The sequence below is a fragment of the Berghia stephanieae genome, chromosome 2 (genome assembly GCF_034508935.2).
Source record: "Berghia stephanieae isolate SIO BIC M18660-M18661 chromosome 2, UCSD_Bste_1.3, whole genome shotgun sequence".
Lineage (NCBI taxonomy): Eukaryota > Metazoa > Mollusca > Gastropoda > Nudibranchia > Aeolidiidae > Berghia > Berghia stephanieae.
This window is the reverse complement of record NC_088361.1, coordinates 123,790,413-123,817,649: the sequence shown is the minus strand read 5'-3', so window position 1 is coordinate 123,817,649 and position 27,237 is coordinate 123,790,413. Positions and strand designations below refer to the sequence as shown.

The window sequence follows — 27,237 nt, the reverse complement described above, 5'->3', positions numbered from 1 at the left end:
GCATCCTGGCAACTACCGTGAGTTCCAGCTGGCAGTAGGCTGAACTTCACTCAGAGACCGAGTAGGCCTACTTGGCGGTATAACTGGAAAGGAATTAGAGTCTGCCCCCCCCCCCCCCCTCCCCCACCCCTTTTAACGTAGCATGTAGGCCCACCGTCGTGTGGAACACGCCCTTTTCTATGCTCGAGTGAGCAATTGCAGGCAGTCAATCTAGGTGAGAGACAACTCTGATTTCAAACTTGGACAGATGGAGCTCGTTAGTTGGACTACAATCGTCTCAGGGATGGAAACCCTAAAATTAAAATAAAATACCCCTAGTCCTACTAGTAAAGAGGTTAGGCAGCATGCTAACAACCCTCTCCTGTAAAAAGAACTGTTGTTACAGAAACCTCAAAAGCGACTTAGGCCGGAAACCGGTAGGGTCAAAACACCCTTACTCACAAAATTAAGACCTTCATTAGCAAATACCATGTCCAACATAGAACAATGGAGAAAGTCAAACCAAGAGCTTATCAACACCCAAATCAGGAGGAGGAAATGGGAGTAATGTCGTCCGCCAGTCCCTTGATTGGAACTCCTAAGGAACACGAAAGGTGGGGCTCACTGTCAGACGAACTGAAAATGGCAGGCTTCATGTGGGAGGCTACCAAGAAGATGTCCAAGGACAGAAGTAGATGGCGGACGCTCCTAGAGTCACTATGTTCCACAAGGAGCGAAGAGTAAGATTTAAGTCAAGTAAGTCAAGCCACGGCAAGGCAGCTACCCTGTACGGTGGGTGGGATCGGGGGCGGGAGGGGGTGGGGGAGGGGGGGGGGGCTCTGAGTCAAAATGGTAAGGTCTGTGTCTATATACGAATAAATCAGTTAAATTATAGGACCTTATTTGGTCAGACTTAAGTAATTTCGAATCCCGAGATTCGACGAAATAGACGTAACAATAATCAAGTTTAAAAGAATGGACTTTCATGAAACGGTTGCCGGTCTAGCTCGCAAATGGAAGAAACAAAAAAGGAACGGAGTGGGAATAAAGCATTCTTATTAGAAATTTATTTCAAGCCTCGGGATCCTTCATCGGGATTTACCCATATCAAAAATAACTTGATTTCGGTCGCTCATTGCGCAATGGACGATATTGTGACATATTTACAGTAGGTACGGATTGACGTTCTTATAGTCTCTATTATCAACATCCGGGAATCCTTGGCTAGCAGGACATTGTGTCTTTTATTGGGTGTTGTTGTTTTTCACTTTGGGCCTACGGGCCTATTAAATAATATTCATATTCCAGTCAATAACAATTTTCAACTATTCGTCATGTCTACTGCAATTCATGCCCATGCCATGATCTATGGCATTCCAGATAATGTAAGAATAAAGATATTTGCACTTATTTTCTTCTCGTTTTTTGTCTGCCTTGTTATTATGAATATGAATATGAATGTTGTTGATTCCTAAGATTCCTTCATGCATGTCATGTGTTCTGTTAAGTGTTGACATAATTTGATATTGATGATGTTTACCAGTTTATCCATTTTGATACGTAATTAGGACAAGAGAGGATTTTCACCCTTAGCCGTAACAGATTCATTTCAGTGTTAGAAGCCAAAGTCAATGAATTCATGACAATTTGTCTTAGGAGGTTGACTTGCAGAAGAAGAGAGGAGAAGTTAGAAAGATAGGTCAGGTCTAGGCCTATTTTAACAAATTGAAATTGCTCTACCTACTCTATTCAAATTCAAGACTTAGAAGAACACGCTTATATTGATTTGACCCAATTTGATGGATGGGACTTAAATAACATTTAATTTGATACCTTATTTATTTTTCTACGACTAACTCTAACACTTAGAGCGATGTGTGTATTTATGAATCGCTGTGATCTCCTGTCTGGGGATAACGAAAATTCATTATCCCCAGACACATATTTGAAACTCCGCTCTTTTAAACAATTATCCACAGTCCAGAATATGGAATGTTTCCAAATGCACATAGAAATAAGGAATGTTAATAAAATATCTATAAAAAAAATAAAATTAACCAACATTAAATCAGCTGTTACTACATATACACACCAGGATTTGAACCCACAACGCCGATTCTGGTAAAAGTTCCAGGGCAGACGACTAAACCATTCGGCCATGACACCCACTTCGAAGTCGACGCATATTGTGTATATGTAGTAACAACTGATTTATTGTTGGTTAATTTTATATTTTTATAGATATTTTAATTTTATTAACTTTCCTTATTTCTATGTGCATTTGGAAACATTCCATATTCTGGAGTGTGGATAATTGTTTAAAAGAGCGGAGTTTCAAATATGTGTCTGGGAATAACCCAGACAGGTGTCTGGGAATAACCCAGACAGGTGTCTGGGAATAATGACACCCTATATAAATATGTTGGTCTGGCATCCGAACCCGATTACGTTTAACATTGGTTTTTGTTGTGCGTCATATTTTGAGATTTCCATTACAACAATGAGCCATCATGAATTGGGTTATCAGACCTATTAATAAGTGCATGTCGGTTTCGAGTTATTGAATTTCTGTTGAAAATTTTAGTCAGTTTTACAGGGATAATCTGTGATTACTCTGCTGCCTTCCAACGGCATCTCATGGCGATCGGAAAAGTTTGAGTCTTGCAGCAGTGGCAGTAGAATTGGATCACTTTTACTTTTTGTAAACTGACTGGAGTTATCAAAGTACCTATATTTTCTTTACCTTCTAACTTTCTTTACTCTTACATGATCTGACCGGTAGTAATACTGATAAGGATCATACTGATAAATATGAGAATTTGACATTATTTCTTGATAAAAGGAAAACCTCTCATTTTTACAAGTCATTCTTTTTATCAACTTTTATCACTCTCAGTCACCTAATTGATCAACTCTAACTTGGGCCAGGCTCGCCTCATAAAAATCACTCTCCTCATGCTGACTTTGACTCTGACTTTGCTGTCTTCTTTCAAAGTTTCATTCACTCATCACTCATGACTTTACAGTTTACATGTTTAAAAAAAAAACACCAAAAGAAATAAAAGACAGACTGACAATAACTAAGATTCACATTTGCTCAATAAAGGAACTAGAATCAGCAAACAGTGATTGATTTAATAGCAAGCCTTGTGAGATTTTAAACTTAAATTTTGAATGGACGAACTACATGTCCGTTTTAATTTTTGTCACGTTTTCTTTTATCAAGATGTTTTGCAGTGAACAGTTTAAACTTTAAACTATGAAGATTTTTTTTTTTTTTTACACAAAGATTCTCATTAGCCTACACCAGGTTAAACTGTAAGACTACGAAATACGTTACCATGATGAGGACATCATTTAAATTATAAAACCATTAACACTAAACACGCAAGGTCTGGATGACTGATGCAGTCTAAGAAAAATCTTTTATGACCCAAGTAAAAGATCTCTTGTACCACTTAAGCCTGAGGTCAACCTCGTTGAAACTCAGTTCTGATTTCATATTTGTCAATTTAAAAGTATGATGATGGGTATGTGAATTGATATACTAACACTTCTTCACCTAACAGCATTTTTTTCAATCTATGCATACAGTCCTGTTTTATTTCAAGTAGTGGATTCTGTTATAGTTTAAAACTGTATTGTTTTCTAGGCTGAGTCTTATTCCATCTCCAACAAACTGATCAGGATCAAAGTTATTGAAGGTGTCAATCTAGCTAAAAAGGATATTTTTGGAGCAAGGTAAGATCCTTTGATTTATTTTTTTTATAAGACTGATAAAGAGGCATTTTGTAAAATTTTAGTCATGATATCAGATAACAAGTAGATTAGAAGTATTTCCTCATATATGTGCAGCTATAAGGTCTTGTGGTATGACACTCGCTTTCAGATCGGAAGGTCCTGGATTTCAGCCTTGCTCTGCACAAAGTTGAGTCCTTGGAAAAGGCTCTATACTCACATTCTCTCCCCGCACTCGAGTGTAAAATTAGTACCTGGCCGTTAACAGTGTTTGTCTCTCAGAAAAAATTGTAATATCACCCAACAGGAGTCGTGTCTCGTTCTACATGTTTCGTGTTGCTGTTGGTCAGGGACCCTTTGTAAAGCGCTTTGAGCATGTTTACTGGATATTGCATTATATTAAAGCTCAAGTTAGTTTAGTAATTGTAATGTGCTCAATATGTTAATTCACATTCATCTTTTGTTTTAGATCTTCAGGTTTTCTTGTCAGGGTGAATCTTTTATCAGTGGGTATCAATGTGATGATGCAATTTTCATACTTTGACTGATGTTGGTAACGCTTTTATGGTTTTGTTGGTTTTTTTTTGTTGTGTTTATTTATTTTTTTTTATCTTATAGTATATGACTTCCTTGACTCTTGATATCATTTTTTGTTTTTTGGTGACTAGGTTATTATATGTGTTCATCTTTTTCATTTCCCAGTGACCCATATGTTAAGATATCCTTATTGAACGGTGATTACCAGATTGATACAAAACAGACCTCAGTTGTACGCAAGGTAAGAAACAATTTACTTTTGTTAGCCCGTTTATACAAATATGGATATTAATTGTAATATAATATTTCTTACCAATGTCATATCAGTTATTTGTGTTGATATCAAATTGATCATATAAGGTCATTTTCATGTCATGTAATTGAACCTGTATTATACATATTTCAAGGTATTTATAATAATGGGATAACATTGTTTTGTTTCTTTCCTCTCCTTTTCAGTCGTTGAACCCAAAGTGGTATGAAGAATTTGTATTCAGGGTAAGTTGATTTTCCATACAGTTCCATTCTTATTCAATTATCTACTTGTTTTTTATTATCATCATCATCATCAACATCATCATCCTTTTCCTTTTTATCCTTTTTCTTCTTCCTCTTCTTCTCTTTCTTCTTCTTCTTATTCTTCTTCTTCTTCTTCTTCTTCTTCTTCTTCTTCTTCTTCTTCTTCTTCTTCTTCTTCTTCTTCTTCTTCTTCTTCTTCATTTCTGATTGTGATAAGTTTCTTGATTTGTATGTGCTACATCTCAATACTTTGATCAGAATGTAATAGCTGCTGACTTGCCATTTCTCTTATGTTAGGAAGATAAAAAGTAGCGATAAAATGAATAGTGTATTGCTGGAAGGATTTCTATCTTTCTTATAATGACCAGGAAGTGGAAGAAAAATTACTTTGATATGATTTTGATTCTTTTATTTTCTTCATCTTTAGGTTAATCCAGAACAGAATATCATCCTGTTAGAAGTCTTTGATTCAAATCGAGTGGTAAGTCCCTTGTTTATTTATCAATAAAATATCTAATATCTTATGGTCTTTGCTATACAATATTTAATGCATAAGGTAACAAAGGTAATTTATAGAACCTTATTTTTTTGTACAGAAAGAAATGGACGATAAGAAAAATGATAAGAATTGGATGAGTGAATATTTATACTTTAATCAGTTAAAGAGTGCAAAATGTCTTTCATGTTCAACAAACAAGCGATGTAGAGCTTTTATTCCATGTTTCTGTTGATTTGGCTTAATCCATTAACCCCAATCAGAATATGGGCCGTTGATTATGAGATGCCTTATCTGATTGTTCTCATTAATACCCATCCTTCTTTGCTTCCCTAAGTTAACTTGTTAACCAACTATTTTTTGGTGAACTTGGTCATCTTTCACCATTTATAACTTATCCATTACCACTTCCTCTTTATCGCATGTATGCTTATATTGTGTTGGACAGCTGATTTAAATCTTTGTACCTGATTTTTAACTGTCAATTTGAGAAACAAAATCTTTCTCAGACATCTTTTCATGTTCACCCTGTATGTGGATTTGATGGTTAATTTCTATTTTGTTACACTAAATAAACAATAAAATTCTCATCATTTGTAAAGTCGTATTATTTACAAAATGTTCATCCTGGTGATTCCGCATTAATCATCATGGAAGAAAGAGATGAAATGATGATAGATTTAGACTTTGAAATTGTGTATTGAATATTTATTAAAATGTTTTCTTAAAGTAATAGTAATGGTACTTTATGCACATGAGATACAAAAAGTCATAAAATAAGTTGACTCTTTTTATTTTCCCATTCACAGTTTAAATCAACAAAAATTAAAATTGCAAATGAAGCAATTAGTGCAACTAAATTTAAGTAAAAATTGAAAAATAAAATTTCATGTGTAGTATTAATTTAAAAAGAGATTTTCATTACTCTTTTTAATGTTTATTAGTCAAGATTAATTGTGATGTCGCATAATGGTTTGGTCTGGAAGGTACATCTCGCTGAACTGAGAAAACAGCCAATATATCTAAAAAGTGACTAAAAGTGTGAAAATGCTTTTTTTTCTTTCTTTTTTTTCAATTTTTGACTTTTTAAGTAATTTTTCTATCATAAAATTGACTTTTCTCATTAAATACGTCTTTGAAGTATTAAAATTAATTTTTAAAGAGAGTATACCTTGTTTTCAGTGACTGAAAAATTCATCATTTTGAGGTTCGTTGATGAGAGAACAGGCGGAGGAGAAGAAGGAAGATAGAGAGAGTGTAATGGATAGACAGACAGATGGAGATATCTATAGCAATGGGAGGACGAGATAAAATTAAAAGAGTGATTATGAAATAAAAATGAGAATGATGGAACAGGAAGGAGGTAGACAGAGAGAGAGATAGAGAATGAGCGGAGGAGGAGAAGGAGGGAGGGAGAGAGAGAGAGTGGAGGAGGGGGGGTGGGAGGAGAATGAAGATAATGGGAAAGAATCCGAGAGTGTTTATACCTTTTCCTTCCTCCTCTGAATGCAAAGTACTTTGCAGGAACCTCCCAATTTCAATCTTGTATGGCTCAACCAAAAAGTATGGTACATCGATGAAACATGTATCAAATTAAAGAGGAAAGAATGTTCTATTCAGAAATGTCAAAATGTCCAAATTGTACCTTCCAGACCAAACCGTTGCGCGGCGTCACAAATGTGTAGTGATTGATTTTTAAAATGTTATTTTTAAATGCATGTTTTAAAATTTATTGTATTTTGTTATTTGTTTGTGACTGAACTGAATGTATACTTTTCAGACGCCCATTTTATTTACCATTGTTAATGTTTCTTTTTTTTTTTTTTATCCTTATTCTTGGTGTCAGACCAGAGATGATTTTCTTGGTTTAGTTGAAATCCCCCTCCACCATGTCAATATAGCAACAGAAAGGGAAGGAAGGGATATCACATGCAAGAACTATGTCTTACGACCCAGGAGGTAAGATAGCCTTTTTATCTTTGTGACCTGGTGCCTCAAAATGGTGTTTTGTGGGGATGGTTTAGATGCGAAATATGAAATTTTTAATCAGAAATATGAGACTCTCATGGTTTGTTGAGGAGAATGGATATAATTTCATAAAGTGGCACGAACCAAAAATGCACATTGCTTGTCATTTTATTTTAAAATCACATTTCTACATCTGTGGCACCCGTGACCTATCACCAATTTGAGGTATTGAGTCACATTTATTTTTATTTTTTCATAAACTTGAATCATGACCTTTTATCAAGGCTCATATGTTTTGAAACAGAAACGGGAACATGAATATGTGATTTTTAAATTCACCTTTTGCTTACTTTCAAATGATTTTTTAAAAAGGAGACAGTAATACCTGGTGCAAAGAGATGAGTGGAGATACTAGATATCCCGACATCAAATTTTATATATTTCTAATTAGACATTCTTCATCATTTCACGTCATATCATGTCATGTCATTTCATGTGTATGGCTTCATGCCCACCATTTATAGATAAATATTATAATATTTAAAATATTATTAAGTCTGCTGTTAAAATAACAGAAGAAAAAAAAACCGAATTAATTTTAAACAAATATAGTAATAAATTAATATGAATAACTAAATTATAAATAAGTTTTTAAAAATAAAAACATTATTGCATAATACATAAATTAAGTAAATAAATAGTGAATATGTAAATAAATACATCAATAAATAAATAATGATTAATGATAATTGAAAAAATATGAGAGAAGAACAATCAGATAATAATCATTTAATATGACTTAATAACCGTGGTACATATGAAATGATAAAGATGTAAATAATAAAAATAAATAAAAAATAAAAAATGATAATCATGAAAATAAATAAACATATAATTTTTAAAAAGAGAGATAAAAAAATTATATATATAATTAATGAAAAAAAAATAAGAACAAAAATTCATACATAATTGAATAAATGGATAAATAAATAAATATAAAGAAAATCAACATACAGATTTTAAAAAGTAGACTAACAAAATGATGGCAAATTTTGGATGTCTCTCATTCCTGAGGTTTTTAAAGTAAGAAAGAAAGAACAAAAACAAAACAAAAGTAGAGAGCTGTTTCCAATCAGGCGACATTAGAACAACTTGGAAAGGCATGAAAACAATCGAAAGTACCTGACAATATCGATTTAAATGATCTGAATAAATTTTACGTCCGATTTGATTCTACCAATAATGAATACGATATTGAACAGACTAAAAAATGACTGATGAGCGTATGAATGATGAATGCGGGGATGAATTTAGTGAGTGTGAGACAAAATATATGTTTTCTAGACTGAATGAAAGGAAGGCAGCTGGACCGGACGGTATAAAAGGAACAATTTTGAAAACTAGTGCAGAACAATTATGCTATATTTATACTTATATTTTTAATGTCTTTTTCGTGCTCTTCCATCCCTAGTATTTGGAAAACTTCAGAAATCATTCCTGTCCCAAAAAAAAGACAAAGTAATATCAATGAATGATCTGAGACTTGTCGTTCTCACATCAATTGTCATGAAAAGTTTTGAAAAACTTATTTTGTTACGAATCAATAACTATGTTAGACCTCTTTTGGACCCTTACCAATTTGTATACCAAGCGCAGTGTAGAAGATGCTATCCTAGTTTTTACAAATAATATCTACAAACATTTAGACACGCCTAAAAGCTACTGCAGAATTCTTATTGTTGATTTTTCGTCTGCATTTAATACGATTCAGCCCCACCTCCTTGCTCATAAACTTTTTAAAGAAATGAATCCTTATATCATCTCCTGGGTGCTAGACTTCCTTACAAATATAATACAATATATACAAGTAAGAGGAGATGTCTCCAATAACATAACTGTAAATACTGGTGCTCCGCTGGGCTGTGTAGTCTCTCCCATGCTTTTTCTACTTATACAAACGACCGTAAAAGTGCAGATCTAAACATACCCCTTTTAAAATTTGCTGACGATACTACTCTACAAGGATTAATTACTCATAATGACGAAATAAATTATAAGGAAGAAATAAATATATTTGTTTCCTGGTGCAACATTAACCACCTTGAATTGAATGTTAGTAAGACCAAAGAATTAATCATAGACTTTAGAAAAGATAAGAATACAAAAGACCATATCACTATTAAAAATGAAAAAGTAGAGCAAGTAGTAGAATACAAATATCTAGGAGTCACCATAGACAACAAATTACAGTTGGACGTACATACCAGTCATATCAATAGTAAAATTAATCAAAGAATGTACTTTTTATGGAAATTGTCCCAACTCAACATTGACAAAACACTTTGTACGTTATTTTATAGGTCTGTAATAGAAAGTGTTTTGATTTTTTCTAAGTCGAACAGAAGTGACCGATTGTTGTCTATACGAACAAAAAGTGAAAGACACCTCCAATCCTTTTTACCTTACAGTTGCAGAATTTTTAATAAGGAAAATAATTTATAAATTTTGGTCTACGTCTGTTTTAACATTGAATCCTTTTCTTTAAAATTACTCCATACCCACAATTTTTAAACATCAATTTATAGAATCACTTTCTACAACTTTTCAATTTACCTATTTAATCTATATGTGCCATGTAATTTATACTATGTAATTTTTCTCAGTCAATTTACAATATTATTATACTGTATCTAATTCTTAGCTTTTTACTAATTTTTTTCTTATATCTTGACATCAATATACACTTTACTAGATATCTATATCTTTACTATTATATAATCTGTATGTCCCTTGAAATTTATACTATGTAATTATTCTTATAGCTTACAATATTATTACACTATACCTATTACCAAGTTTTACTTTACCACATTTATTTACGTATATTATGTTTATGTATGTATCATTGTCAGCATTTTATACGTCTGTACAAAAATGTCCTTTTTGGATTAATAAAGTACATTATTATTATTATTATTATTATTATTATTATTACTATTATTATTTTTATTATTATTAAAATAGACATTCTTTACTTCAAATGCCTTTTTTAAAATAGCTAGACACTTCAACCTTTGGAGAAAAAAAAAATTCTCAGATATTTCCTTATACATATTCGTATCAACTGACATTTTACATTTTTGAAAATACTTTTTTATTCATCTTATTGAATCTAGATAAGAACGTGTATTTTTAGAATTTAATTTTTTTTTTTTTTTTTTTTGTTTTTTTTTTTTGGTTTGGAACTGGCTATAATATTGGTGATTGTAACAAATATATGTCACCTCTTCCTTCCACAGCTCCCGTTCTCGTGTCCGAGGTCATCTGGTATTATATATTGCCTACTTAGAATCACTAGGGGATGAGGAAGGTGGAGATGATGAGGCATCTGGAGAAACCAGAAATGAGGTAGGTACTGCTTTCTCAATTATGTTTTTAGTTTCAATTCAAGTTTTGAATTAAAAGTAACTGTCTGAAAGAGATTTGTGAATGGCAAGTGTCCTCTATTATGTAGAGGTTACTAAGCCTCTCTATTTTCCCTATGGTCGATGCCTTGATTATTTTTGGTTCTATTGCGGATTAGATTCTTAAGGTGAATTTCCCTTGGTGAAAATAAAGGGAATTAAAATTAAAGTCATTGCTTGTCATAATCTTCATAATGGTTTAGCTTTTGTAGCAAATTAATATATAGTTAATATATACATAATAATATCGTTCTTAAGTCCTCTATAGGAGCATTTTAGATACAAAAATTACCAGTTTGTTTACTATTTTTTAAAAGAAGTATTCTCTTTTATTTGGAATTTTCAGCCAGGGTGGGAGATAGTTGACTACGAATCCAGACCTCCTGCCTCAGACATTGGTGCATCCGGTCCAACAGGGAATGAGGAAGGGGAGGATCAGAGTCAGCAGAGATTGACGCAACAGGTGAACAGTCTGCCATTACCAGCCGGGTGGGAGCAACAGACAGACCCGTCTGGCCAAGTCTACTATGTCAATCATATAAATCGAACAACTCAGTGGGAGAGGCCGACTGAGTAGGTGTCATATTTTGATTTAGAATTGATTTCCAATATGAAATTAACAAATTGAATAAGCTTACTTAAAAACAACAAAATAAAATTATTTATTGCTTGTCAATCTGAAATTAAGGATTGAAATTAAATGAATCAGAAAAGTTTTTTTTCATGTAGTTTTAGCCAGCTGGGGGAAGAGATGGCTGGGTTGTTTGGCATCCTATTTAACCCTGGCAGTGGTCCTGGTTTGAGCCCTACTTCTGGCACTTTCATTTTCTCCTTGAGCGAGATTATTAACACCGACTGTTGACATCAGACATTTGTTTAATGGGCTATTTATAGAGCAACTAACGATACTGCACAGAAGAGCATAAAGATCTGAACAAGTGCATATAAGAACAGAGTAATATTTTTAGCAAATTGAACTGTACATCTCTAAAAATTTATTCTCTTGATGTAAAAAGTAAAATACAATTGTTTTATCCCATAAAATTCTGACCTTCCTGAATAATATTATTGAAGTATTGAAAGGTTGATGTTGGGACTATGTGACCCATTCTACACATAGATACAGTTCTTTCATTTATGAGTGCTATGGTTTATGTTTCAGGGCTTCAACATTACCTGCAGGTTGGGAAGAGAGAAGTGATGCCAATGGCAGGCTTTACTATGTCAATCATTTGACTCGTACCACACAATGGGACAGGCCTACCAGGTAGAAGATATAGCAGAGAATTTTGTTGTCATATATGACATCTCACTTTTTGTAATTTCTTAGATTTCTAGAAATGTTTAGTTTGATTGTTTAATTCCTAAACCATAAAAATCTTGCCTTTTAACACTCTTGAGAAAAGGCAACCATTTCGTTTATCATTTTCTGAATTGTATATCCTTAAACAATTGACTAGAAAAAAATGTGTGCTGCTGCAATGTTATAAATATGAAGCCCGTCCTAAAGACAGATCAGACATATAAGAATCACTCCAACTGCATTGAGGAAAAGAAAAGAAAAAAATTAATACATAAAACTACAGTAATGTGTAAAGTTAATGGTCAGTGTTGTTCTTGAGTGCTGAGCCAAAATTATTTTTAATATTTCAGTACTTTCATATTTCAATTTTGTGTTTACTATAAGAACATTAGATTTGGCAGAAGTTGGCATCTTTTTTTTTTAATATAGGAGAAATGTGGAATGACTGGTAAAAGATTGCAATGTTTTTAAAAAAAAATTATCACCTTTGATCCAAATAGCACAACAACCAGTCCTTCTGCTCAAGAGATGCAGCGACAACGTAGTGTGGAAGCCCAGCAGTTGTATAGAAACAGACGACACATAAGCCAAGATGACACCATTAGTATACTTGCTTCATCCATCAGTGAATCAGATCTCAATGCTCAAGAAGAGAGAAGGGTCAGTGATTGAATCAAACCTAGTTTAAGTTGCATCATAGGAATTTATATGAGTAATTCAAAATTGTCGTACATGGCAACTAATGCAATTTGAAATTTGACAGAAAATAATATATCATAATAGTTATGTGATTATTTATTTCTACAATATCCATTCCATTAGTATTAGTGGTGATCTTGAAAAGTTTATTTGAGATTTAATAAGCATTTAAATTTCATTTTTATTTCAGCATCATCGACATAGTATGCCTTCTGGGGTGAGTATTGTTCTTAATTTCTCTTTTATCCGAGAGATTCTTATATTTTAAATTCATGATATTTTTATTATGTTTTTTTTTTCTTATTGGTTTGCCTGTCGTTTAGGGATTTTTTAAATATTTTTTTTAATGGGGGATGAGATATTTTCTCAGACATAAACCTAAGCATAGAAGTAAACTGGTTATTATCAGATAATGGAATAGTGATGGGTGTAGATCAACAAAAAATAATTTCTTGTAATTCTTTAATGATTTTAAGTTATATGGATATAAACACATAACTCAACCACTACACTTGAATCAGACATAAGTGGAAGGGATTTTATTTCCCCACCCCCTTTTTACTTGACACCATATCATATTTTCTTAAAAACATGACCATTTTTTATAGTGCAAAATTCTCTAAATGTTTCTAGAATGCTTCTCAAGGGGTCCAAGCCAACAGTAACACTGACCATGTAGGCTGAAAGGCTTTACTATCTGACAGCGACAATGCTGTTAGTAGCCAGGGATTAACTTTGCACCACAGAGTATGGTAAGAGAATGTGAGTATAGAGTATTTTCCAAGGGATCAAATTTGCGCTGCCACAGTGGGACTCAAACCTGTGACCTACAGATTAGAAGCCGAGTGTCCTAACAAAAGACCACAAATCCACTCAATATAAAAAGAGAATACTAAATTAAATTCTTTTTTCATAATATGCATACAGGAGACAGAGAATGCAGAAGAAGAAGAGGAGCCTCTGGCTGCTGGATGGGCCATTGGGATTGCACCCAATGGAAGGACATTTTACATTGATCACAACACACATACAACTAGTTGGGTAAGTACGATATTTCATCTGTCCTTGTCTATGTTAGCCGCTAACTTTATTTAGTCATGTATCATATACAGTTGACTTCGCTTTATCGCACACACCTGGGAGTTCGGGTAAGTTAGCGATTAAGCAGAGAAGCTAAAAAAACAACATCTAAGCACCAGCTTGCATGTGCCATTTATGTAGGACATTCCTGTCTGAGTTTACTATGGGTTTGGGACCTTCATGTTCAAGATCTGATCTCGTTAGAATTTCTTTTCTTTTTTGTTGTTGTTTATTTTTCTCTTTTTTTTCTTTTCTTTCTCATGTTTTATCGACAACAAAATGTGACATTATTGTTTGTAAGAATATTAATCATGAAGCGTTGATTGCTTTCTATTCTGTGCAAGCTGTTTATAAACCCTTGTCTCAAATCTGGCAATGTTGATAGATCATCTGTCAAGCATTCATCTTGGATAAAGTGACGTAGGTTGTCCAGTATGTTAAGTTTTTCAGTGTTTGTCAGGGGTGGTGTGTCACACTTTGATGACTCATCCTCATCTTCATTATCCAGGCATTGTTATTTTTGTGTGGCTGAAAGGAGTCCAGTAGCTCCTGAGATATCAGTTCACCGCTGATGGGTGTATTATTGTCAATTGTAACGAATCGATGGAATCATTACTTTTTTGTGTATTTTAAAATATTTTTCTCCAATCAAGATGGAATCAAGGTGTAGCGATTAAGCAGAGTGATTATATAGCAAAAATTCTGTTTTTCAGGAGTGTGTAGCGTATAAGCGGAGTGTGCGATTAAGCGGAGTGAACTGTACTTCTCAAAACGATTTTTTTTTCTTTTTTGAAACAACTATAGTCTTTTTTGAGAAGTATATGATACATGACTAAATTTCCTCATTATTATTATTATGGTTTCATTGTTAACTATGTGTAAATTTAAACCTTTTTTATTTTTCCTTTCTCATTCCTTCAGTTTTCACATTAGTATATATATGGTTATTTTTTTTAAATATCAGGAAGACCCACGAAAGAAGAAAAAACGAACTGGGTCAGTGCGTGGGAGGGAATCTCCAAGCCCAATGTTCAAGTCATCATCCACAGAAGATCTACTCCACAATCTTGGTCCATTACCAGTAAGTTCCCATACATTTTCAGTTCAGATACGGATCTGTTCAATAAAAATTTTTAAAATATGTTTTAACTGTATCTGCCAGGCCTTCGCCCAGAGTATCAAGTTCAAGTTTTAAATTGTTTCCTGATTTTGTTTGAATACACTTTAGTATAAAGGTTATTATTATTATTTTAAATGTCTGAAACATTCATTTTATGTAATTGATTCAGTGATCCGTATTTTTCTATTTGTAGCTTAATCTATCTAGTAATTTGAGCAAGCAGATCAGGCCTCCAAAGGAAGAAATTTTGATGATTGTAGTAGTTTATTGAGTGCTGTAGACTTTTTTCATTTGTTCAAAGAAGTTAGCAACTGTGCTTCATACTTAAATAAATTTCGTTTTTGTTTTTTTTACAGCCTGGTTGGGAGGAAAGGACTTTAACAGATGGTCGTTTATTCTTTATTGATCACAGTAAGTAACCTTGATTCAGTTTTGAAAAGAAAAAAAAAGAAAGAAAAAGAAATTTGCTGAAGGTTAAGATTGACATTTTTATACATTTTGCCTCATATACGATATACAGATGATAGTGCTTTGGGAAAATAGCGGGTGAATTTTTTATTAGCAATCATAATGAAAGTTCATTTAGACTATGGAACAAGATGCAGGTGGTTGCATCTTTAGGGTCTTTTGTATCCCCTATATCCTTAGCATTTCCTTTTGACTTTTTAACTCAGACCTCGAATAAGACGCTGTGATTGTGTCTGGGCCCCAGATTGTATCTGTTGCTGTGAAAGAGAAAGCCAAATAAGAGTGCAAAGGATCAGCTTTTTGCTCTTGTAAATCAGAGGAGACCTAAATGAATGTTGGTCACTTTGTGAGACTTGGCATGTCGATGGCTGGGCACACAAGTTAGATCGCTGCTGGAATCTGCTTATTTTCCAAGAATGATTGCCCTTTACCTCACTTTTTTGTTTTTGTCTTTTCCCAAATGTGCTAGCAACACAAATGTCTTTGTCATGTGTATTGTATCCTGCATTTAATTTTCTAGGCATTTATAAGAGGTCTTAAGAGGGGCATGTGCCGTATAACTTAATAATGCCAAATTAAATTTTTATTTTTTAAACATTTTCATCTCCTCATTTTTGATTATTGGTTTTAAGTTTGTTGGTTTGACTTTTTGAATGGATTACCATTTGTGCTCAAAAGCATAGCAAGGGCTCTGTTTTGGAGGATATGCATAAGGCAAGGATTTTATATTCATCAAAACAATTATTTTGTTCTTCAGATAATAAGAAGACCCAGTGGGAAGATCCAAGACTTCAAAAACTTGGTGGACCAGTAAGTAAAATATGTTTTTATCCTATTATATGTTATTGTATGCATCGATGGCCGGATGCTTGTTAGCTTGTTTAGTATCAAGCTTTTTAACAATATTGAAACTTCAAAAATGCACCATAGACGGTCTGAAAGGTTCCATAATTTTCTATGTCTTTTAAGTATGCAACATGCGACAGTGATAGTAAATCAGTCTGAGTCTTTCAGTGTATATGGAGATGCAGTAGTTAAATCTGTGTCATAATCAAATCACACTGACTTTGATACATAGTCGGAAAGGTAATGATTATTGGCTGTACAACCAAGTATTGTGTTGTTGGACAAATTAGTCTTGTCTCGTTGATGTCAGTCAAAATGATTAAAGGCTATTCTGAAGTACATTTTAAAAAATTTTGATAGTTGATTTGCATCATGTGAAGGATATTTGTTCCAAATATTGTGAAAAACTTCATATCTTACCTTACTTTCCTTCTTCCTCTGTCTCTTTTTTTTTTTTTTTACACCATTTTTCTCTTATTTTTCTGTCTTTATTCATTTTATTGAGAATTTTGAAAATAGCAGATTAAACAATACAGTTTTTGCAGGTGTATGTGGGTTGGTCAATGCTCAAGTATGATCAACACAGAAACCTCCAATTCATCGCCCAAAAAGATATCTAAGATATCTCGGATGCTGTTTATTATTATGATAAATTCACATGTGTACTCTGATTTATTTTTTTAAATAAATTTTACGAGATTCTTAATTGTTGATAATTTATTTTGACAGGCTGTGCCATACTCCAGGGATTACAAGCGGAAATATGAATATTTCAGGTCCAAATTGAGGAAACCAGTAAGTAACCTTTCAGCATTTCCTCGTGTTTGACAAATATGATTTTTGCTTGATCTATAATAAAATGAAATTACTAATCAAGGTTATGCTGCACTTCCTATTTTAAGGAAGGTGATATAATTATTTGCTTTTTCTATACAATTGTAAATTCTTTCAAACGGAAGTACGCACTCAACAACTGATGTTCATGTTTTGTCTCTCTTTTATGATTTTTAATTGGTTTACAAAAAATAAAGCCTCAAGCAAGACTCTAATATTGGTGACAACTAAACTTGAAATCAAACATTTTGCTTGGCCAAGTGATATATTTGATATGGAAACACTAATTTGACGTGTTCTTTTAATTATTGTTTAACACTGGTAATTAATAAATTCATCCTGTTTATTTATTTATCTCCAGTCTTCACTGCCCAATAAGATAGACATAAAGGTAACAAGGCAATCTGTGTTTGAGGACTCATTCCGCGTAATCATGGGGGTTAAAAACCCTGACCTGCTCAAGACTCGGTTGTGGATTGAGTTTGACAGTGAGGTGGGCCTTGACTACGGTGGTGTGGCCAGGGAGTGGTTCTATCTCCTCTCCAAGGAAATGTTCAATCCATACTATGGACTTTTTGAGTACTCAGCTACGTAAGTAAAAATAAAATAAAATTAGGTTGATGAATGAAGCTGTGGGCTGTGAAAATATTTAATTTTTATTTTTAATAGAAAAGCTTGATGTGTTCAATATGCTTCACAAGGGGTCCCAAGCAACAGCAACATTGATCACTGTAAGATGAGACATGATGCATTATAGACTCTATTACTTTTTATTTTTCACAAAGTAATGCTGTTAGCCCAGGTACTGGTGGGAAAATTTGAAAGAGGAGCCTTTTCAAAGGATTTAACTTTGCACTGCCAACATCAAGACTCAAAATAGAGACCTAAAGGTTACGAGCCAAATGTCATATCACTAGACCACAAAGCCATGCAGTTAGTGGTTTCGAAAATGTTTTTAAAAAATATATATGTATGGAATGTTTAGGGTTCATACCTTTGTTACCGCTAGAAAAATCTGATGATTGGTAATGTTATACGCTTCATGAGATGTGTAAGGATGATTTCATTTATTTAGCTCATTTTCCTACACACATCTGGAGAGGTCTTTTTCTAGTTTTCAGATTTGTGACCCATGGCCTCAAAATAGTATTATGTCGGCGTGGTTTAGATGCTAAACATTTAGCTTATTGTCAAAATTATATTTGAATTAACTTGTTGTGGGTGGAGTTCTTGATCTCTCATACTCATAGTGGGTAGGGATGTACTTACTATGTCTTCTATCCCCCTGTATTTGTTTTCCAAGTTGTTTTCGGTCTTTGTCTTGGAATGAGATTACTTGGTTTTGTCATGGCCCTGGCTGGGAGGGAAACAGTCAAATGTATAGTTAGAGTTTTGGGAGTTGATATTTTTTGTCTTGTAAATCATCTCTCTGTTATGCACTGTATTATTTTTGTTTTACATATACGATAAGATTTGTAAACATTAGTGGGGACCTGTGCTTATGTCAGGATGAGATATTTAGGTGATCTCAAACTAAGTACGCTGATAGTGTGTTGTTGGAATCTACATTTGTTCCTTATTTGAACTAATTCCCCTTTGTGTTCCTTTTCCTTGGAAATTGTAATTTTAGAAATTTTTACGATACGATTTTCTTCCATTTTACTGGCGCTGATATTACCTAAATGTGTTGCAAGAGATGTAAAAACCTTAAAAACAACAAACAAAATGAATTAATTTGTTATATTTTATTGACGAGATTGATTATAATTTGTTAAACATCCAAAAAGTAAAATTTCCCGTTTCTAATCACTACAAGTTTAAAACTTTTTAAAGATATCTGGTTTACCCCGATGTAGTACTGTTCTGAGGCAAAAGGTCACATTTTTTATAAGGTAGTTAATCCTGGTTTTCTGGGTTTTTTTTGTTTATTTCCTTTCAGAGACAATTACACCCTTCATATTAACGCATTGTCTGGCCTTCTCAATGAGGACCATCTGACATACTTTGAATTTATTGGGGTTTTTTTTGGTTTATTTCCTTTCAGAGACAATTACACCCTTCAGATTAATGCATTGTCTGGCCTTCTCAATGAGGACCATCTGACATACTTTGAATTTATTGGGGTTTTTTTTGGTTTATTTCCTTTCAGAGCAATACACCTCAATTAATGTTGTCTCCTTCTCATGAGACCACTGACATACTTGAGACATATTCGACGTTCAGATGGTGCATGTCTGTCATCTTCTCAATAACATTTGTATCTTTGATTCTCTCTACGTCTCTGTTCATGCTGTCTTCCGAACTCTCTGTGTCAGTCTTTCTCTCTCTCTCTCTCTCTCCTCTCTCTCTCTCTCTCCTCTCTCCTCTCTCTCTCTCTCCTCTCTCTCTCTCTCTCTCCTCTCTCTCTCTCTCTCTCTCTCTCTCTCTTCTCTCTCTCTCTCTCTCCTCTCTCTCTCTCTCTCTCTCTCTCTCTCTCTCTCTCTCTCTCTCTCTCTCTCTCTCTCTCTCTCTCTCTCTCTCTCTCTCTCTCTCTCTCTCTCTCTCTCTCTCTCTCTCTCTCTCTCTCTCTCTCTCTCTCTCTCTCTCTCTCTCCTCTCTCTCTCTCTCTCTCTCTCTCTCTCTCTCTCTCTCTCTCTCCTCTCTCTCTCTCTCTCTCTCTCTCTCTCTCTCTCTCTCTCTCTCCTCTCTCTCTCTCTCTCTCTCTCTCTCTCTCTCTCTCTCTCCTCTCTCTCTCTCTCTCTCTCTCTCTCTCTCTCTCTCTCTCTCTCTCTCTCTCTCTCTCTCTCTCTCTCCTCTCACTCTCCTCTCCATCTCTCCTCTCTCTCTCATCTCTCCTCTCTCTCTCTCTCTCTCTCTCTCTCTCTCTCTCTCTCTCTCTCTCTCTCTCTCTCTCTCTCTCTCTCTCTCTCTACATTCAACAGAAAATGGAGTCACATCAAGCCATTCCATTTATTTAAGGAATCTCAAGATAAAATCAGTCTTTATCCTCTGCTAAGGGGAAGTCTTTCTTCGTAGATTAACCAAGGGATTTTATAGGACTCGCAGTTTGATTTTATATTTTGAATTTGTTTTTTCAGCCTTCTTTATCCGACCATTCTACAAGATGATGTTGGGCAAGAATATCCACCTGAATGACATGGAGTCTGTGGTAAGTTCTAGATATTTGTAACCTCTTACAATGATTATAAACTACAGTCTATCTGGAAAATACCATAATTTTTTTTTCTCTGGATATGCAGAGCGACAACAATGCTCAGTCTGACTGTCAGTCACCTTGTGTGAGGAATAAAAAGAGGAACAAGAAATTGTCAATTCTTGTTCTTTTAAGGCGAATATGAATTATCATCCATTGACTGTAATTTTTTATCATTGATTATTTATTTTGTTGTGATCATACAAAAATCTCCCCGTTACCAAAACACATATTTTTTATTTTCCAATCAATCACTCATGTCTGTACTGAATTTGCTATTTGAGAAAAAGGACAACTCTGGGTGGGGTTCCTGACCTCCCATAGTTGGCAGAGAAGCACTTACTGTGTCTTCTATTCTCCTATATGTCTTCCAACATGTTTTCTGTCTTTATCTTGGGATGAGATTACTTGGTTTTGTCCAGGCCCTGGCCGAATGCCCTAGCTGTGAGGGAAACAGTCAAATGTATAGTTAGAGTTTTGGAAGATGATATTTTTTGTCTTGTAAATCATTTCTCTGTTATGCACTGTATTGTGTTTTGTTTAGATATTACATATGATTTGTAAACATTTGAGTGTGTTCTTCTTTGTGGGACCTGTGTTTTTGTGTCTGGATGAGACTTTTAGGTGATCTCAAACTAAGTACTTTGATAGAGTGCTCTTGGAATCTACATCTGTTTTCTATTTGAACCAATTCCCCTTTGTTTCACCTTTTCTTGGGTGCTTTAATTGTAATTCTGGAACTTTTTACTGTCCCATTTTCTTTATTTTTATTGGCACTGATAAGACCTTAATGTGTTGCAAGTGGCATAAAACCCTTAAAAACAAAAAGGAAACCTGAACGGTGATGAACATTGTCTCATTATCTAACGAGGTGACTTTCAAAACCTGCTGAGTCACATTTTCATCATTCGTAGAAAACCGACATTTGTTTGGCATTTATTTTGTGAAAGAAGAAAATAGATTCATCTCTTGTTTGCCTCTTAGAACAAATGCCCTAAGTCTTTTGATCCGTCAATTTTTTTTCCTAGTGATTTCAAGGTTTTCAATAGATTGCTTGAGAGTGGTAATTCATTTTCTATCTGGATGTGCGAGTGGTAATTCATTTTCTATCTGGATGTGCGAGTGGTAATTCATTTTCTATCTGGATGTGCCTTAGCAAGTTTTAAAAGTCAACCCCTAAATATATCACCAACACCAATTATAGTTCTCATTGACATTCCTCCCTTGTCAGTGGCCGTCGTCCCATCCCTCAAACTGTTGTTTCGTATCATCACATGATAATAACTAGATATCATCAGGGGTTTATAGATAAAGAGTTAATTTATTGCTAGTTTGTTAGAAAATGCTATTTGTGGTTATTGATGTAAGTGTAAAATGCATTTTCTTACATTTTATTTCCACAGGATTCTGAGTACTACAACTCCCTGGTTTGGATTCAGCAAAATGATCCAGCTGATCTAGAAATGTTTTTCTCTGTTGAGGAAGATCAGTTTGGAGAGGTATGTTTTATTCATCTTATCAAAAAAGGCTATGGTTTGGATAAAATGAATCTGCTGTTACCCATTCCTCAATACAGCAAGATGTGGAAATCAGGAACCTCTCATTTCGGGACAAAATCCCAAGGAAGGGATTGTTTTACTCCTTTAATTGGGAAAAGGTCTTTGGATAACCGGGACCAAATTTTATCAGAGCCTAACTTTTTATTTAATGATTTATTTTACAACAATCCTTATTTCATTGTATATCACATGAACAATGAAAACGGAGCAGAAACACACAATTTAAAGTTGTTACTATGCAGATGAAAAGTTAGTTACGTATTAATGAATGCCACTGGCATTTATTTGTTTTGTTTTGTTGCATTATATTTTATTTAGTTTGTCTTTTAGAAATCCAGTATATTGAGTTTATATTTATGTAATGTGTACTTGATGGAAGGGATTAAAATTCTGATGGATAGGTGGACAACGAGTTTAAATCAAGTCTAAAGCCAGTGTATTATTTCATCCCAGATTAAAGAAAAAGACCTGAAACCACATGGAAGGGACATTCCTGTGACAGAGGAAAATAAAATGGAATACATTGAGTGAGTTATACTGCCTTTAATTATGGTCAAATTATCTTTTTATTAGAAATAAAGAGCTATAGTTAATACCAGATTCTCAAATGTTTTACAGAAAGAAACATTTGTTTTCTAGGACGCTAGTTTATAGCAAAGCACTTTCCCTCAGATCTAACAATCAGACCCCTGCCATCCAGACTCAACCCAAGTGGAATCTGGTCTGTTTGATTGTGAGTTTAGTGCTCTACTCTTTGTGCTAAGGAGTCCCTCCGTATCCTGTTAAATGTTGTATTTTGTTTGCTACATTTGAGATGCACAAATATCGGGATCTTCTTCCAGACTGAGTTCGTTTGGAAAGTTTAAAAAATATATATAAATGCATACCACTCATCCCACCCTCTCATAATCACTTTCATATGTCTTTACTTTTGTTTTTAGAAGTCATCATCATTAAGTGATGCAATGCTTATATAATGTTTTATGTTTATTTATTTTCTTTTTTAAATAACAACTAACACGAATATCGATATATTGCTTACTTATTCTGTTGCAGCTGTGTCATCAAGTGGCGTTTCTCTGCCCGAGTTGATGCTCAGATGAAGGCATTCAGAAAAGGATTCAATGCACTCATTCCTCAAAACTTATTGCAAATTTTTGATGAAAATGAAGTCGAGGTATGCTTGCCAGCTGGTTTATCTGTCATTTGTTGTTGGTTTTCTGTAGTTTTAGTATCCACATTTAAAAATAAAATTTTATTTTGATATATTACTGCTTAAATATTTTTACTCATGTAATAAATGCTCATTTCATCAATTGCACCTTTGTTTGAAAAAGTTGAATGTCTTAATTTCAAAGTTTGTTAATATATAGGGTTTGTACAATATTTTCAGTAATGATTGGACTTACTAGGCAATGACAAAATATAAAATAATGGTGGTTACAAGAAGATATGCAAATGATGGTATGAATAGAAGGAATATTTCATTTCTTTTTACAGTTCCATCATGCTGTCTTTTAATGATGCAAATATGAACTAAAAGTGTTGCGAGGGCCATTGACTCTTTAAAAAAAAACAATCCAAAAACAAGCTACTTTGATACTTCTCTTGGGTTCCCGAGAGCTCAGTTAGTAGTGCTCTCGCTCATTTTACTCACAAAGAGATCAGGTCTATCCGTGGTGAAATCGAGAATTTTTCAGACCCCTCTGTCCACCCAACGGTGATTGGGTAGCTGGGTCTGTTAAATCTGGTGGAAAGTACTTCACAATAGACAAGCGTCCCATGAAAAGGGTAGTAAGCAATTGCTTTTGTCCATTTCACGCTATAGATACTGGGATAAACTCCATCTCCATGGGTCTAACAACTCCGAAGGACTACTTAATACTTCTTTCATTGATGAGAATTTCTCACCATTGGTTGTTTTTCTAATAAAATGATAATTAAAAAAAACATGAATATATACAAAATATTTTCAGATGAACTTAAATATAGGTTCAAAATATATACAAAATGCATCATTTTTGCAACAACTTTTCCTTTTCTTGAAAGGAATGTATCAGATGATCAAAGACCGCTCTTCCTATTTTTTCCCCTCTGAAACTGTAAATCTCAGTCTATTATTTTTGTAGGTTTTCCCCTTGTGCCTGGTATGGTCCTAATTTAATGTAGGTTAATATTTATCTTGGATTTAAAAAAATGTTTTTTCCCTTTTCAGCTTCTAATGTGTGGGTTGCAAGACATAGACGTCAACAATTGGAAACAAAACACTGCCTACAAGGGAGAATACAACCCTAACCATCCAGTGGTCATCAATTTTTGGAAGGTAAATAGTTTTTATTTTATCAAGATTTTGTAACACATATGCAGAGATTTGGATTTAACGTCTTCCTTCCTGTCAACAACAAAAGATAAACTTATACAAATTCAAAGGTGAAGTGAGGATGGATAAGTTATGCTCTGAGAATTCTTTTTGGCAACAATACAGTGTAATACTCAGGATGGTAGAGAACCAGGTAGGCCAAAAATGGCTGGAGAGGGAACACAGTAGCAAAACAATGTAAGATGAATACAGTGGTGCCAACCGTATGTAAAAAAATGCATGTTCTTACGCATTTTTGCTCATTGTACACATTTTGCTCAGTAGTGGGTGTACGTATTATTAAACTTTTATTTTTTTAAACCTTTTTTAACAATCATACACTCTTTTAGTGTACTTAAACACTTTAATTTGTTTGTTGACCTGGGCATTCATATAGGGAGTTCAATGTAGTATCATCTGAGTGGGTCAAATCAGATTTATAAGTGGATGCTGGAAGTAGATACTATTTCTATTATCTATAAAGAGTAAGTTTATTCATTTATTTAAATTATCAATTATGATATTAGGTTGTGTGTAAATTATAACACGTCTGTACAAAAAATTTCCTTTTTGGGATGCAATAAATTATTATTATTATTATTATTATTATTATTACTAGTATGGTCTAATCGTCCATCATCAAATTTAGAGCTATTTATCATCTTTGCAGGATTGTACGAATTTTTTCAAAATCTTACTCATTTTGGATCTCCTATGTACACATTTTCATGGGCCAGGGTTGGCAGCACTGAAAATACTTTTGGAAATATATTTCGATGGTTGATCAGTGGTAAAGCAACAACATTGAGCTGTCTTCTAACAGCTTTAGTAAGCTGGCAAGGAATTTCTGGAACCTCTTGTTGCGTTGAAAAGATAAAAGTGTTTCAGGCCACCTATTAATGGCTCAGATAGTCACGCAAATGGATTTTTTTTTTCTTTAGATTTTAAATTAAAGAAACATTAATTGACAAAACAATTGAAAGTAATCAAACAAAATTATTAAAAAAGCTGTTGATTAGAAAGCGGATTATATGGTATTGTAAATGGTAATTGGTACCCTTCAGAACATATTTCCAAGAGATTTCAACAAAATATCACCACAAAGGGTTTGAAATAAGTTTATAATTAACTATAATCTGACAGGACAAATGTCACACTGGGGGATAATGAATTTTGATAAAGTAATAAAATTGTCTCTATGTTATAAATAAAATAGATATTAATTTTATTTTTTTAAAATATATATATATACAAAATATTGAGACTGAAATGATATTGTTATGTTATTTGTACTTTTTTAAATTATGTAAAGTCATAGGCAGAGTAGTAATTACTTTGACTTTATCTGAAAATTTTTATCCTCATTCCTCAGGCTGTTTACTCCTTCAGCAATGAAATGCGGTCTAGGTTGCTTCAGTTTGTGACTGGGACATCCAGAGTTCCCATGAATGGATTCTCTGAGTTGTATGGAAGTAACGGGCCTCAATTATTCACCATAGAGAAGTGGGGAACGAAGAATGAATTCCCTAGAGCTCATACCTGGTGGGTATTTTTTATATTATGTCAAATGAGTATATTTGATAATGTGTACCTTGATGATTTAATTGGAGTGGGGAATTTTTTTGTTTTGTGTTAAACAAATCATTCTTAAGTGTATAAAGCAGCGCAATGACGTATGTGGACTAAGTTATATGTGGAGTCCAAGTGCAAATTACTTTCTTTTTTTTTTTTAATTGAGCTTTTATTTAGCGCAATAGCAACTTAACGTTCTCAAAGCACTTTACATAGGGTCCCTGGCCAACAACAACATTTAACATGAAGGACGGGACATGACCCCTGTTAGGCGATATTACAATTTTTTCGGACAGAGACAACGCTGTTAACGGCCAGGTACTCATTTTACACCTGAGTATGGTGAGAGAATGTGAGTAAAGAGCCTTCTCCAAGGATTCAACTATGCGCCGAGCGAGGCCGGAATCCAGGACCTTCCGATCCGAAAGCGAGTGTCATACCACTAGACCACATAACCACACAAATTACTTTCTGTCAGGTCTAACAGACTCAACAAACTTAATCACTGCTAGGTGGCTTAAAGTGGTCAAAAAATTGAAATTTAATAGGCAACTTTAGATTTGAACCATTCTATTTGCTTGGGAGGCAACTTTAGTTACTTATGACCACAGGGCAGGTACATTGAAAGTAAATTGTAGACCACTGACGATTTCAATTCTTTGATGTTTTTGTTTTTTTCAGTTTCAACAGGTTGGATTTACCACCATATGATTCATACCATGAATTGAGAAACAAGCTGGTTACGGCAGTGGAAAACACCCAAGGCTTTGAAGGAGTGGATTGAGATCATTTTTTAAACCAAGTCGGTTTTAGTATTTCTATTCATATTATGCTCATATTCACCATTTGATGAGTTTTAAAACTATTTATATTTATAATACAGATAAACATAATATTAATGCTTTGATGGCTTTGATCGCAAAATCTTAGATTTGTAGAGAATACTTATTTTAGGGCATTGTTTTAGATTCGTGTTTTTTAGTTGGTTTTTTTTTTTTCTCTTTGCAAAACAAAACACAGGCAAAATCAGAAAATAACATTAGCCATTTATTGTTGAAAATAAGAAAACGGCTCAATTGACAAATTACCTTGTTCGTAATCAGCAATAATAAAGTCACAGTGATACCTTTTATTTTTAATTTTGCTGTCAAACTTGTCATTAAAAGTCATGTCGGTGATTCAATTAGTACTACTGCAAGCTTGCCATGGATAACAATGCTAACATATTTTGCATAATATATACCTTTAATATAAAAATTGAATCCATCTGTATTTAGAATGGGCTGTGTGCAAATCTGTTGTGGAGAAAGGGTTGCAGTTATAGAAGTTTTATAAGGCCAGTTATTCTTGATTATTATTATTTTTTTTTTTTGCAATACACTTTAGTTATAGCATTGTTAAACTACATGTAGATCAAATGAAAACAAGGGAAAACTTCTACGGAATACGTTTGTAAGTAATTGTTAACAAACGTCATGATGTTTCAGTTTTCTTATTGTGGAT

General features: G+C 33.8%; 1 protein-coding gene across 1 annotated transcript in view; it reads left to right on the top strand.

The window, feature by feature from the left end:
* LOC144966497 (E3 ubiquitin-protein ligase NEDD4-like) overlaps positions 1–26,991 on the top strand; it is a 37,219-nt gene extending 10,228 nt beyond the window's left edge. Inside the window, 24 exon segments of the mRNA XM_078903104.1 lie at positions 3,632–3,720; positions 4,420–4,495; positions 4,714–4,752; positions 5,201–5,254; positions 7,116–7,228; positions 10,537–10,645; positions 11,048–11,274; positions 11,864–11,968; positions 12,505–12,664; positions 12,894–12,920; positions 13,631–13,744; positions 14,748–14,864; positions 15,260–15,314; positions 16,129–16,181; positions 16,947–17,012; positions 17,413–17,642; positions 19,096–19,220; positions 20,129–20,199; positions 21,648–21,743; positions 22,257–22,330; positions 22,860–22,980; positions 24,019–24,126; positions 25,535–25,704; positions 26,416–26,991. Coding sequence (XP_078759230.1) covers positions 3,632–3,720; positions 4,420–4,495; positions 4,714–4,752; positions 5,201–5,254; positions 7,116–7,228; positions 10,537–10,645; positions 11,048–11,274; positions 11,864–11,968; positions 12,505–12,664; positions 12,894–12,920; positions 13,631–13,744; positions 14,748–14,864; positions 15,260–15,314; positions 16,129–16,181; positions 16,947–17,012; positions 17,413–17,642; positions 19,096–19,220; positions 20,129–20,199; positions 21,648–21,743; positions 22,257–22,330; positions 22,860–22,980; positions 24,019–24,126; positions 25,535–25,704; positions 26,416–26,518 — 2,502 coding nt within the window. The 3' untranslated portion in view covers positions 26,519–26,991.
* The last annotated feature ends 246 nt before the right edge of the window (positions 26,992–27,237 follow it).